The 14960-nt window shown below is 48.4% G+C and overlaps 1 protein-coding gene across 1 annotated transcript in view; it reads left to right on the top strand.

The window, feature by feature from the left end:
* The window catches only part of U2SURP (U2 snRNP associated SURP domain containing), a 776636-nt gene that overhangs the window by 718570 nt on the left and 43106 nt on the right, over nucleotides 1-14960 (top strand). Inside the window, exon 26 of the mRNA XM_085633584.1 lies at nucleotides 413-589. Within this exon, the coding sequence (XP_085489710.1) occupies nucleotides 413-589 (177 nt within the window). The remainder of the gene's footprint in view (nucleotides 1-412; nucleotides 590-14960) is intronic.

Below are 14960 nucleotides of genomic sequence, written 5' to 3'. Positions count from 1 at the left end.
CTTGACTCCTTCAAACATAATAAAATGCATGTAACTTTAAGAGTTTTTGTTTAAAAATATCTCACTGGCAAAACATCCACATTGCTGACTGTTTCTAAATTAAAAAATGTTTACTGCAGACAGATGTAGGTCATGTTTAAGTACCAAGTTCTTTTCTATTGTTTTTCTTTTTGTTGTATATGGTTGCAAGAACAAATAATCATGGCACTAGCCTGCCAAGGCAAGACTTATTGGTTTTGCCAGGGCTTATTTGTTCTAGTCCTACAGAAGTTACTACAACATTACACACAGGAAAGATATTTACTGCTAATTAACCCTGAATCACTGTGGGTGTCAGAAAAATGATTATTGATGGTGTTAAGAAACGTTTTGAAATGACTAACTTTACAATTGTTTGTTTCTTCTTGTAAAGGAAAAGACGACATAGTGCCTCTCCTAGCCCTTGTCGGAGTACCAGTGGCAGACGAGCAAAATCCCCCTCTCCAAAATCAGAGCGCTCAGAGAGATCTGAACGATCATACAAAGAAAGTTCCCGCTCGAGGTCCTCTCACAAAGACTCTCCGAGAGACGTTGGTAAAAAACTCAAAAGGTAAATATCGGTTCACTCTGTAATGGTTAGTGAAACACAACTTTTCTCATTCTCATTGTACCCCAGGGCAGAGGAAGGGGGGATAGCTCATAGTTACAGGAGGGCCAGATCCATGCCAGATCTTCAGAATAAATGCTATACAAATGAGTTGCATTTAGGTTTGTTGTCTGTGCACTTTTTCCTTTCATGGTTATTCCAAGCATCTATCATGAATCTGCCATTCTGGACCTATGATGGGCACCTGTGTAATATATACTTTTATTATGTCAACCCGAAGTTGTTTTAAATGATAACTTCATGTTCTGTGTTTGACTGTTAAAAAACAACAAGAAAGGAAATAGTCACTATCCAGTTAGTGCCAGTCTGTTTAAAGTTCACGGACACGGGCATTTTTTTTTTAATCTCCGCTAAGGTGAGACAACCTATACGCTTTCCTCTGTAAAAGACTGCCCCGTTCTCTACAAAGGCTGGGGTCTTTGTGTGTGTGTGTGTGTGTGTTTTGGAGGCATCACATCATGCCCCACCTCCTGAAGACTTTTTAGCGGGATCACTACTCTTATTAAAGAGAGGGTAGCCCACTTAATTCAGCTGATCCCTATGATTCACCCTATGGCCCTGAGCACAAGAACGACTATAATGTCAATCCCCCGGGTTCTTCAGGCCCAATCAGTATGCAGTGATGACTCTGCTACGTACCACAAGATCATATAAAGTTGATATGCATGGTGTCCAGGAAGGTGTGACTTCCTGGTCAAAAAGTTATGCAATACCCAACGCACCCTTCAGCTCTCCATATGCTTAAAGGGATGCCCACGACTGCCACTGAGATTTTCAAAGATCCTGTTGGGCAAAGGTTATTGCTCCTTGGTATGTGTATATATATATATATATATCTATATCCTTCCAAGATTGTCCATGCAGTTAGAGGCGCACTCCTCCAGTCGGGGTTAAACAAACTTTATTTCTTGAAAGACAGGTTTACAGCTCTGACCTTCTTCCATCTGCCTGCCTGACGCGTTTCAGAGCTATCGAGCTCTTTCTTCAGAGGCAATTCGAGTGCACAGCTTCGTTACGGGTCTCCCACAATTCCTTGCATGCTTTAACCATTCTGTCAGCCTCAGGTGTGCTGTTCACGGTGAGTTCACAATCATACTGCATTCTGGGAACCCCGACTGGAGGAGTGCGCCTCTAACTGCATGGACAATCTTGGAAGGATTAAGATGCGGCACGTCCAAGCCGCAGGAGATCGCACCGCCCCTTGCACACATACAGGGGATCGTTTTTCCTGGAATACTGGGGAAATTGACGGCGCAGTTGGCTTTTAAATTTAAAGACAGGCTTCCAGCCCTGAGGCCCACTGGAGGGCAGGAATTGGTCCATGATTATGTTCGGGTTGCACACGGCCACTGGAGGCATTGAGCAGGATAATGAGACCACGATTCCCAGAATGCAGTATGATTATGAACTCACCGTGAACAGCACACCTGAGGCTGACAGAATGGTTAAAGCATGCAAGGAATTGTGGGAGACCCGTAACGAAGCTGTGCACTCGAATTACCTCTGAAGAAAGAGCTCGATAGCTCTGAAACGCGTCAGGCAGGCAGATGGAAGAAGGTCAGAGCTGTAAACCTGTCTTTCAAGAAATAAAGTTTGTTTAACCCCGACTGGAGGAGTGCGCCTCTGACTGCATGGACAATCTTGGAAGGATATATATATATATATATATATATATATATATATATATATATATATATATATATATATATATATATATATATATATATTGAGCTCTCTAAGTTGGTTGTCACAGCAACCATTCTATTTGATGGACATAGAAGTTTCCACATACCGCAACAAACATGACCGTGCATTTAATCATTAACTTGTTATCGTTGTTATAGGCAGAGACTATATCAGCACAACAATAATTTGAACAAAGTGATTCTTAATAATTAATTATAACAATTTAAAAACACTGCGAAAAAATACTCACAGTTACATTGTTGCGTGCTTGGGCTTAGTTGGAACAAGTCATGAGAAAAGACTCCTTTTGTTTCTCACTCAATTCAGTCCTCATAGATACCGCATTGACTAACTACGCATTTATACTAGTAATACATAATATTGTATACATTATATGGAAGTTCCAAGCCTGTACATGTAGGGGCATAAGTTTGTCGCTTATACTATGTCATGCAGATATTTGGAAATGTTGCATAAATAATTCAGTACATAATACATCATGTATACCAATTCTGCAACTGAAAATAATGTCCTTGTATCAGGGTACAATTAAATAACGGACAGAAATTAGAAGAAAGGAAGTGGGGTGCTATATAATCACTAAAACAACTAAAGGTTAAAGTAATGTTATAATTGGGTACATTTGTCAGTGTCAACATTAACGTCTTTAACTAAATAAAACACAGAAGTTCACCATTTATAGTTAACAGTGCTGACTATAACTTTCACCCCCACCATGCACTGCTTATGATATCACATATGACCTCACTCATGACATGTTCTATGACTTTATTTATGACTTCGCTTTTTGCTTCTCAAATGACAATTGATGACATCATCTAAACGTGTGTTAGTTTGTTTTATAGTTTACAATGTAGCGGGTAACTACCATAGTACTTCTCAATTTAAATTTGTACAGTTTGGGTGCAGCTAATGGGTGTAAGTGTTTGCAAAATGCATGTGCTCTTACTGCACCATAGCTCTGTAGAGGTATTGAACCAAGAGTAACTCTGTGTGCAAGTGACAGTTGACTTGTATTCATTTTGTAAGCAGCCTTTAGTTATTAGAGAGAATAGCGTCAGCATGATAATTTATACTTAACATGGGCAAGTGTGTACACCAGGTATTAACCTTTGTACATGTGCTTGTTTTGCTTCAGATAAACAGCTATCTGTAAAGTTTTCACCACATTATGAAGGGTGCAGATATTCTGATCTTTAGCACCCTCAGATCTTGGTAATTTTCAGCAAATAGTATTTTTTGACAACTGTTACATAGAATGTTCTTAGTAGATTCTTTGAATACTCTGCTGTATTTCTGGTTCAAGTTTAACTGTGTGCAAACAATGTGGTAAAGAATGAACTCTCGCCATTGATTAAACACTATTTACAGTACTCAGTTCTCTACTGATATCAACTTCATTTCTTCATGATGGTTCGATGTATGTCAGGGGTTTGATACAGATAAAAGCTGTCCATAGGAGGGCATTTGTTTTGGAATTGGCATTCACTCAGTATTTTGGCTTTCTCTGAACACTTGTATTCAGATTGAACACTGTACTGAATGAAGGTTTCCCTTATATCTGTGGTTAATTGTTAATGTGAATTATTCTATATGTTAGTCATTGCAATTTCTACAGCAATATGCTGGAAAATAAAGCTTGGATGGTCATCAGTGACGTCATCAGTGATGTCATTTGAGGTGTCATCAGTGATGCCATCAATGATGTCATAGAATATGCCATGAGTGATGTCATATGTGAGGTTATAAGCAGTACATAGTGAGGGGGGGGTCGCAAGTTATAGTAAGCGCTGCTAACAGTAACTCGTATATTTGCGTTTTTTTGGGGTTAAAAATGTTAATATTGACACTGACAAATTCATTTAACTATAACGTTACTGGGAACAAGTGTATGGCCCTGCACAGGGGTGGATATAAGCTGGTGGCGCACGCGGGATTCACCTCTGGGTCACGCGGGGGGGCATACTGCTTAAAAATTCATTCCCTTTCACACTACAAGCCACATGGTCCGACAAGCGTGGTCGATATGTTGGGATCTCAGGCCAATGGGAAGGGAAGACAGCCACGTTCATCTCAATTTACGTCCCCCCCAGGCCTACAGACGGACACATTCAAAGACCTGAGCTCGATCCTCTTGACGTTTCCAATGGGACACTTAGTGCTGGGTGGAGACTTCAATGCGGTAATGGCTGGGGAACTAGACCGACATCCGCCTTGTGTACTTAGACCCGCTCAGCGATGGCTTCCTGAATTTTCAGACACAATGGGACTGGTGGATGGCTGGCGGGCACATAACCGAGGCAGAGCACACTACACACATCTTTCGGGCGCGCACCACAGTTTGTCCCGAATAGATTATATCCTTGTCCCGGCTGCGCAGGCCCATACTCTCCGTGAGGTGCATCATCTGGGGCGTGGCATTTCAGACCACTCCCCTGTATGGCTCAGGATGGAACTAGACCTGGTAAGTGTCGGCAGGGTAGCCCCCAATAAATCCATGGTACTTGAAAGACCCGACCACTAGAAAGAACATCGCCAAAGCCACCGATAGGTACTTCCAAGAAAATCGGGGCACGGTTGTATCAGCCCAGACCCTGTGGGAGGCCTATAAAACTGTTATCCCAGGAGAGGCTCTCTCCTTGATAGCAGGGAAAAAGAGGGAAAGACAAGCTGAACTAGAACAAGCAGAGAAGGACGTACTAAAATTAGAAGAGGAAACGACCCGAGCAGTCACCCCTGAGGGCCTTCACCTCTTAAAGTTAAAGCAAGATGAGTTTTAACAGCATTTCCAGAGATAGAGCTAGGGCGCAGAGTAGAGGGGTCCAGAGTAGAATCTACGAGCACGGAGATAAGGCGGGGAAATTGATTGCTTGGCTGGACAGAAGGGAGTGGGCGTCGAGACTGGTGCCGGAGATACAGCGGGAAGACTCCAGTGTCATCACAGACCCGCAGGAAATTGCAGACGCGTTCGCTGACCACTATCGCGTGATATATGGCAGGAATAGCCAGTTTACTGAAGAAGAAAATAGTGAAATGATTAGAGAGATTAAACTATCCATGCTTTCGGGCGAATATACGGACTTCTTGGAATCCCCATTAACAGATGAGGAGGTGGCGCAATCTATCAGAGGCGTGCGGTCAGGGAAAGCTTCAGGACCCAACGGGCTACCCATTGAATTATATAAACTGAGGTCCAATGGGCTCGCCTCTTATCTCCGTTCTATGTTTGAGGAAAGCAGGAAAAAGGGGAAGCTCCCATATGACCAACGAGTTGCCAACATTATGGCAATATATAAGGACGGCAAACCCAGGACCAGCTGTGCGTCCTACAGGCCCATATCGCTTCTGAATGTGGAGCCAAAGGTCCTTGCAAAATTGCTAGCAACGCACTTGATCAGTCATCACCACCCTGATCCACCCGGATCAATTGGGGTGTATGCCACATCGGAATATGGCCCTCAACCTACGTCGTTTATATGGAGTGCTGGGCAGAACCCCTACAATAACTGAACCGGCAACCTTAGTATCGTTAGATGCAACCATGGCGTTGGAGTGGTCCTACTTGTTTGCAGTCCTGGGCAAACTGGGCTACAGGCCGGAGTTCACGAGCTGGATTCGCCTCTTGTATGCTGACCCGATGGCCCGGGTGGTGGTGAATAATCGCAGGTCCCTGGATTTCCAACTGAGCAGAGGCACTCGACAGGGCTGTCCCCTGTCTCCGCTTCGCATTGGAGCCATTGGCGGCGTGGATAAGGCAGGACCGCTCCATACTTGGAATGCGGTGGTCGGTGGAATGGGAGGACAAGATCTCCCTATATGCAGATGATATTCTGCTATATCTTACTAACCCAAGAGCATCATTGGTTTGCCTTCTGGACGTATTGACAATCTTCGGCAGGTACTCTGGTCTCACAATAAACTTGTCCAAATCAGTGGTATACGTCTTACGAGGGGACACAGCTGCCATACCAAGCACATGCCCGATCCAGATTGCTCTAGAACAGGGGTACTCACAAACTTTCTCTTGGGGGCCAAATTTACAGTGTGGTTTGTGGCCGAGGGCCGCACCTTGGGGGCGGGGTCATTGGAGGAGGGGGCGGGGCTAGAGCAACAAAAAAAAACTGTGACCATGAGGTGGAACACAGGTCCCTGCAGCGGACGCCTTCGTCCACTGAGCCACCGGACCCGGCATACACATATCTCTCTATCTCCCTCCCTCCTCCGTCTCCCTCCCTCTTCCGTCTCCCTCCGTCCTCCGTCTCCCTCCCTCTCCCTCCCTCTCCTTCTGTCTCCCTCCCTCTCCCTCCGTCTCCCTCCCTCCTCCATCTCCGTCCCTCTCTCCTTCTATCCGTCTCTCTCTCCCTCCCCCCTCTGTCTCCCTCCCCCCTCTGTCTCCCTCCCTCCCTGTCTCCCTCCCTCTCTCTCCCCCTCTCTCTCCCCCTCTCTCTCTCTCTCTGTCTCCCCCCTCTCTGTCTCCCCCCTCTCTGTCTCCCCCCTCTCTGTCTCCCCCCTCTCTGTCTCCCCCCTCTCTGTCTCCCCCCTCTCTGTCTCCCCCCTCTCTGTCTCCCCCCTCTGTCTCCCCCCTCTGTCTCCCCCCTCTCTGTCTCCCCCTCTCTGTCTCCCCCTCTCTGTCTCCCCCCCTCTGTCTCCCCCCCTCTGTCTCCCCCCCCCTCTGTCTCCCCCCCCTCTGTCTCCCCCCCCCTCTGTCTCCCCCCCCTCTGTCTCCCCCCCCTCTGTCTCCCCCCTCTCTGTCTCCCCCCCCTCTGTCTCCCCTCTCTGTCTCCCCCCTCTCTGTCTCCCCCCTCTCTGTCTCCCCCCTCTCTGTCTCCCCCCTCTCTGTCTCCCCCCCTCCCTCCCTGTCTCCCTCCCTCTCTCCCTGTCTCCCTCCCTCTCTCCCTCCCTCTCTCCCTCCCTCTCTCCCCCTCTCTCTCTCTCTCCGTCTCCCTCCCTCTCCGTCTCCCTCCCCCCCTCTTCCCCTCTCTCCCTCCCTCTCCGTCTCCCTCCGTCTCCCCGTCTCCCCGTCTCCCTCCCTCTCAGTCATGGTTACCTTTTTCCTTTTACACTCAGTTCGAGGCATGTGAGCTGCTGAATTCATATCTGTGCATAGATCGCCGCCTAGTGTTGGGTCCGGATGATTGCACATTGTTGTCCTGGAAGAGTCTTCGAAGTATCACGAGATAGGTGACTCCTCCCCTGGACCATAGTGCGCATGGGCATCCTCTCCATCCTTAGATTGTTTTTTTCCGCCATTGGGTTCGGATGTGACTATCTTAGCTCAACTTAGGAATACTTAGTTTTAGGCCAAAAGGCCTTTAGTTTTCGTCGGTACAGTTACCGTTCGGTGTCGACTACTAGCTTTAGTGCTCCACACCCTCTTCCAACTTTCGTACCGAATTGATCCAAACTTCGAAGCTCTGTCGACGATGGAATCGAGGACTCCGTTCAAAAGGTGTCCGTTATGCCACGCCAAGTACCCTCATATCGACGTCCACCCAGTCTGTAATAAATGTCTCTCGCCGGATCACGACGAATCGAAATGCATGGCCTGTGCACGGTTCAGATCCAAGAAGACTCTGCGGACCGACGGGCAGCGAGACTCGAGGCGCAGCAAGCAGCGCCCGCACCCACCAACATATTCAGCATATAGGACGAGGACGCCGAGAGCGTGGAAGAAGTAGTCTCTAGCCCCGCTTCAGAACATGATTCCCGATCGGACGACCATGATGAAGTGCTCTTTCGACATGATGAAACCGTCGACGAGGTAGGAGACTTCGACGAGGCCTACGGGGCCGAAGAAGACAGCTCTCCCGAAGAGCTAGGCCAATCCGTAGAAACGGAGGCCGAAACTGTACGTCGTCGTCAGGCTCCGGTCGAGGGATCGCCTTCGGGCCTTACCCAAGATCAAATGCATAGTTCCTCGGCCCCACCTTCCGGTCCGGCCTCGAACACTCTGCAGGAGCCACTATTACCGAAGACGACCGGGTTATTAAACCCAAAACCATCCATCGCTCCTGTCCCTTCAAAATCGAAAGTGAAACTGGTGGTGGTCGGATCGAAGGCGTCGAAACAATCCACTGCCCCGACGCCGAAAAAAGTCGTCGGCTCCGACCGCGTACAAAGGGACTTCGGCGCCGAGCTCACCGCAGCAGATGCGGTCGCCACACAGCAAAAGCACGCCCTCGGGCACCACAAGGCACAGAGACCTTTGGCGCCGACGCCGAAGGCCGTATCCTCCACAGTTAAAATGGCCGCCCCGGCTACGTCGACGCCTAAAGCACCGATGCCAAATAAGTCCTCGACTACGTCGACTGTCGATGCATCCCTTCAGGCCAGTGACCCCCCTCTGGCAAAAAAGTCGGGGCCGACCTAGACGTCTACTACCAAGGTGCCCACCAAACCACCTTCTGCGTTCGCTGTGCAGCAGGTCTCTGCATCTCTACAACGCATCCGTGACCGGGCAGCCCTCCACTCTATCTCGGTTCCCGACACTACCTCACCCTGTCGAGTGCACTCGGAGCCCACCAACATTACATTTGGGCTGCCACCGACATCGGCACCGAAACTATTTCAAATTCGGACACGTGTCCTCCACACACGGTCCACCACCTCTGGCCTAACAGAACAAGACTCTTCGGGGCCACAATTTATCGACGCCGACACTGGCAGGTTAATAATCCACAAGCGCAAAATAACGCCAGTCAGGGAAGAGGAGCCCTACAAAATTCCTCTTAAACGCAAGCTGCCAACGGAGCAGGAACCAGTGCTACAAGAACACTTCCATCCGCAGTCCTTTTCTCCTACCCCTTCCGAATCGGACGCAATGCAGGACTATGGCGGGGAGGATACCATCCTTCATCGGGACGTAGATCCCGATGAACAACTACAAGACCCTGATCAGGCGTGGGATGATCCCACAGACCAAAGTGTCGCGCCACATACTCAAGATGCGCAACTCTACAACGTAAAAACGTCTCCTACAGAGGACACGGCTGCATTTAATGCCCTCATCGAACGGGCTGCTGCTCATCACGGGGTGGAGCTACATTCTGACGCCATTGAGGAAGATTTCCTGCTTGACACTTTCGCATCTTCAGAAAGAACTGTCAAAACTCTGCCCATGCTAAAAGTGGTTCTCAAACCAGCCAAAGACATTTTTAAGGACACCACAAGAGCCCGAGTGTTAAATCCCAGGATTGAAAAGAAATATAAGCCTGCACCCGGTGACCCTAAATACATTAGGGGTCAGCTGCCATTAGACTCTATGGTGGTTGCCAACGCTCGCAAAAGAGCCCACTCACAAACGACTGGTGATGCTCCTCCCCCAGACAAAGAATCAAAAGTACTTCAAACATCGGGCAAACGCATTGCAGCGCAAGCAGCGAATATCCTGCGCATTGCCAATACACAGGCACTCCTGGCACGTTATGACAGGTCACATTACGACACGCTGGAGTCACTGCTCCAACACCTACCAGAAGAGTATAAAGAGTCCGCGGAACTCCTCATTAGAGAAGGGCAACTCCTCACTAATGCATCCATAAAATGCGCCCTTGACGCAGCGGACACGGCGGCCAGGGCAATAAACACAAGTGTCATGCTGCGACGCCACGCCTGGTTACGCATCTCAGGCTTCAAACCCGAGATCCAAAACAATATTCTGAACTTACCAGTTAACACAGAATTCTTATTTGGCCCAGACGTTGACACTACCCTAGAAAAAATAAAGAAAGACACTGACACTGCGAAATCAATGGGGGCTCTACAAACGCAACAATTTCGTAGTGGCGCCTTTCGTCGCACCGGAAATAGGGGAACAACAAGGGATCAGGGGTCACAACAACAGTATACTAAAGGTGGCACACAAAGCACCTATGACAAAAACAACAGGGGTGGATATCGTGGATCCAGCACCAAGGGCAGGGGACGTGGCTATGGCAACACCAGGTCCTCCCCAAAGAACAAACCGTGACGCCCTCTCCTTACCCCCCGACCACATAACACCTGTCGGGGGGCGACTCCAGCTGTTCCTGTCCACGTGGAAGAACATCACCACGGACAGGTGGGTCAGGGACATCATCCAGCACGGGTACTGTCTAGAACTAACTTCCACTCCACCCAACATACCACCAAAGCACCGTCCTATGTCAGCCGAACACTTAGGTTTACTCCAGCAGGAAGTGCTTGCTATGCTCGCAAAAGGGGCAATAGAAGTGGTGCCCATCGACCAGCAGGGCGCAGGGGTGTACTCTCTGTACTTCTTAATCCCCAAAAAGGACGGCTCGCTCAGACCTATTCTAGACCTGCGACCCCTAAACCTATATATTCTGTCGGAGCATTTCCATATGCTCACCCTCCAGCAGGTTCTCCCACTACTCGGTCAGGGGGATTTCCTAGCTACGCTAGACCTGAAGGATGCATACTTCCACATACCCATACACCCTTCACACAGGAAATACCTCAGATTCACTATTCAAGGGAATCACTATCAGTTCAAAGTTCTCCCCTTCGGAGTAACAACAGCACCCAGGGTCTTTACCAAGTGCCTGGCAACAGTGGCCGCACACCTGCGAAGACAAAACATTCACGTCTTCCCTTATCTGGACGACTGGCTAGTTCAGGCCAAGTCAGCACAACAATGTGCCACCCACATGTCCCACACCATTCACCTTCTTCACGATCTGGGATTCTCACTAAATTACCCAAAATCAAGTCTCCAACCTGCGCACGTACAACAGTACTTAGGCGCAACGATCAACACTCTGGCTGCCACAGCTCAGCCAACTTTAGTGAGAATCAACAGCATGCAACTGCTGATCTCAAAATTCAAACCTCAACACTCCCTTCCGGCGCGAGTGTTCATGCAGTTGATAGGCATGATGGCCTCCTGCATTTTCATAGTCCCACACGCGAGACTACATATGCGCCCGCTTCAGGAGTGCTTAGCACGTCAATGGAATCATGCTCACAGGCAACTGAAAGACCTAGTGTTGGTGAGCGGTCGGGCATACAACTCTCTGCATTGGTGGAATCCACAAAACCTTTGCAAGGGCCGACCGTTCCACGAGCCTGTTCCACAAAGCACACTGACAGCGGACGCGTCTCTCCAGGGATGGGGAGCTCATGTACTCAATTACACAGTGCAGGGACTATGGACAACACAACAAAAGAAGATGCACATCAACCTTCTGGAACTGATGGCAATCTTCCTAGCCATGAAGGCATTCAAAGTACACTTGTGCAACAAAGTAGTGTTGATCCGGACGGACAACATGACTGCCATGTACTACATACAGAAGCAGGGAGGAACACACTCTCCACAGTTGTCTCATCTGGCTCAGAGCATGTGGAAGTGGGCCATTCAGAGGAACATATTCCTCATGGCGGAACACCTCCCGGGCAAAGACAACCAGATGGCGGATCTGCTCAGCAGACACAGCCACCAGATGCACGAGTGGGAGCTACATCCGTCAGTACTCCAACCGTACTTCCAACAGTGGGGTCATCCAGAGATAGACCTATTCGCCACAAACGAAAACGCAAAATGCCAAAGCTTTGCCGCCAGGTTCCCACATCCACAATCACAGGGCAATGCGATATGGATGAACTGGTCCGACAGATTTGCGTATGCTTTTCCCCCAGCGCCATTAATACCGCTGGTGGCACGCAAACTGCGACAACACTCACTGACACTCATCCTAGTTGCTCCCACATGGGCGCGCCAACCATGGTACACCACCTTTCTAGAACTTTCCGTGGTGCCGCATCAAAGGCTGCGGATCAAACCCGCACTTTTAACGCAGAACCATGGCGAGATTCAGCACCCAGATCCGCAACAGCTGAACCTGGCAATCTGGCTCCTGAAGTCTTAGAGTTTGGCTACCTCAACCTGCCACCTGACTGTATGGAGATCATCAAGGAGGCCAGGAGACCCACTACCAGAGCTTGCTATGCGGCTAAATGGAAAAGGTTTGTCATTTACTGCAACAACAATGACATTAACCCGCTGGATGCATCCATTCAAAACATCATCAGTTACCTTCTACACCTATACCGATGCAATCTGGCATACAACTCAATACGTATCCATTTAACCGCGATAGCAGCCTATCTCCAAAACAGGCAGCACCTCTCTTTATTCAGAGTGCCTGCCATCAAAGCCTTCTTGGAGGGACTCAAACGAGTAATCCCCCCAAGACACCCACCGGCACCGGTGTGGAACCTCAATTTGGTCCTCACCAGATTAATGGGTCCACCCTTTGAACCTCTCCATTTATGTGAGATTCAATTCCTCACCTGGAAAGTAGCCTTCCTAGTGGCAATCACTTCGTTAAGAAGAGTTAGTGAACTCCAGGCACTAACCATTCAAGAGCCATTCATACAGGTTCACGCAAACAGGGTTGTACTACGTACCAACCCCAAATTCATGCCCAAAGTGATATCGCAGTTCCACATGAATCAAACTATTGAACTGCCTGTTTTCTTTCAAAAGCCACAAAATGTCGCTGATCGAATGCTCCATACACTAGATGTAAAGAGGGCCATCATGTACTATATAGACAGAACTAAGGACTTTAGGAAAACAAAACAACTTTTCGTTGCCTTTTCTCCACAACACAAGGGCAACGCCATTTCCAAAGCAGGGATAGCCAGATGGATCGTTAAATGTATTCAAATTTGCTATCAAAAAGCTAAACGCACATTAACGATTCCCCCACGAGCCCACTCAACACGTAAGTTAGGGGCGTCCATGGCTTTCCTAGGAAACATTCCTTTACAGGAAATATGTAGAGCAGCCACATGGTCCACTATACATACATTTACCAAACACTACTGTGTAGATGTACACTCAAAACAGCAGGCAGCTGTAGGACAGGCTGTTCTCAAAACTCTTTTTCAGACTGCTGCAGCTGGCACGGGTAGCCGCCGCTAATGGAGGTACTGCTATGTATTCTATGCACAGATATGAATTCAGCAGCCCACATGCCTTGAACTGAATATGCTACTTACCAGTATGCATCTGTTCTTGGCATGTAGGGCTGCTGACATACATATCGCCCACCCTCCTCCCCGGCGCCTGTAGCGGCTGCAGCACTCCGAATTACTGTATAGCATGGTCATCACTTACTATATCTACTCCATCACTGCCACAATGGCGAAAAACAATCTAAGGATGGAGAGGATGCCCATGCCCACTATGGTCCAGGGGAGGAGTCACCTATCTCGTGATACTTGGAAGACTCTTCCAGGACAACAATGTGCAATCATCCGGACCCAACACTAGGCGGCGATCTATGCACAGATATGAATGTCAGCAGCCCTACATGCCAAGAACAGATGCATACTGCTAAGTAGCATATTCATTATTCTGAAATTAATGAGTGCTTTTGCATGAAAAGGTAAGGCCATGACTACAGGGCCTGGAAGGGACCCGTTTCAGTGCCCATTGCTTATATTCTTTCAAAACATAGGCAGTATGGTTTAAAAAGACCACATTCGTAAACACACAGTCGCTGTACACATTTTGTTTTCCAATTCACCCATCAAGCAGGTATTTCAGTACCTCCAGGCAAGGTGCACTTTCCCACACAGGGAAAACTATGTTGTTCAAAGAGAGAGGAGTAAACAAAAGTATCACTTCACTGGCAAACACTGTAAAGTGGCACTAATGTGTTTAGGTGTAAATAAATCAATCTGGACATCTTGCAACCACTCTGTCTTGTTTTAATTAGTTATTTATTTTTCACATTTGGAATGTTTTATTTCTCTCCACCCGGAGGCTGCACTTGTGTCAGAGAAAGACAACGTTTCCAGCAAAAATGTTATTCTTTTTTGGATCCATTTCACAGGGGAGCAAATAAACGAAAGGAGGAAAGAGAGGGTAATACCCGTTTCTTGAAGTCTCGGTTTTCACTAACTGAGGAGCGAGACAGAATGAGAGGGAAGACTCTGAGGCTTAGATGCCGTCACCGTGGTGTGTGTGCGCGCACAGTTTAATTTATGGGGACTTGGGGAGGCTGAAGAGGATTGCTTCCAGGCGCAGCCGTCTCCCTCGCTTAGAGTGAGGGGGCCCCTGGAGCGTGGGGGCCCCCGCACCGCGGGGGCTGCGTTATGCCCCTGGCAGCTGAGGCAGCTTCCCTTCCAGGGCACACACACAGCCCCACCCGAGTACTTCACAGGTCTTTAAGAGACCATTTGCATGATAACGAGGCTTTGTTGTATTTCACCTCTTAGCGCCCCAGCAGCTCCACGTGTTTGCTGACACTGTTAAACCAACACCGGTACGATGTCTGCAATGTCCGCGGGCCGCCAAGAAAGGCTTGCCGGGCCGCTGGCGGCCCGCAGGCCGTACTATGAGTACCCCTGCTCTAGAAGGTTTTAGATACCTGGGTATTTACATAACGCTAGATTTGAAACTTCGCTTTACCAACAACCTAGACCCACCCATGCGGAGACTGAGAAATAACATCGCCCACTGGAAATCCCTTCGGTTTTCCATGCTAGGTAGAGTGGTACTTTTAAAAATTATGGCTCTGCCCTGGTTCCTGTATGTACTCCATAATACAATGGACCCGGTCCCGGCGTCCTATTTCAGAGAAATTGAAAGTCT

This window comes from Triturus cristatus, chromosome 11 (assembly GCF_964204655.1).
Source record: "Triturus cristatus chromosome 11, aTriCri1.1, whole genome shotgun sequence".
Taxonomy (NCBI): Eukaryota; Metazoa; Chordata; class Amphibia; order Caudata; family Salamandridae; genus Triturus; species Triturus cristatus.
Note: the sequence above shows the minus strand (reverse complement) of the source record. Positions and strands in the feature narration are given on the sequence as shown.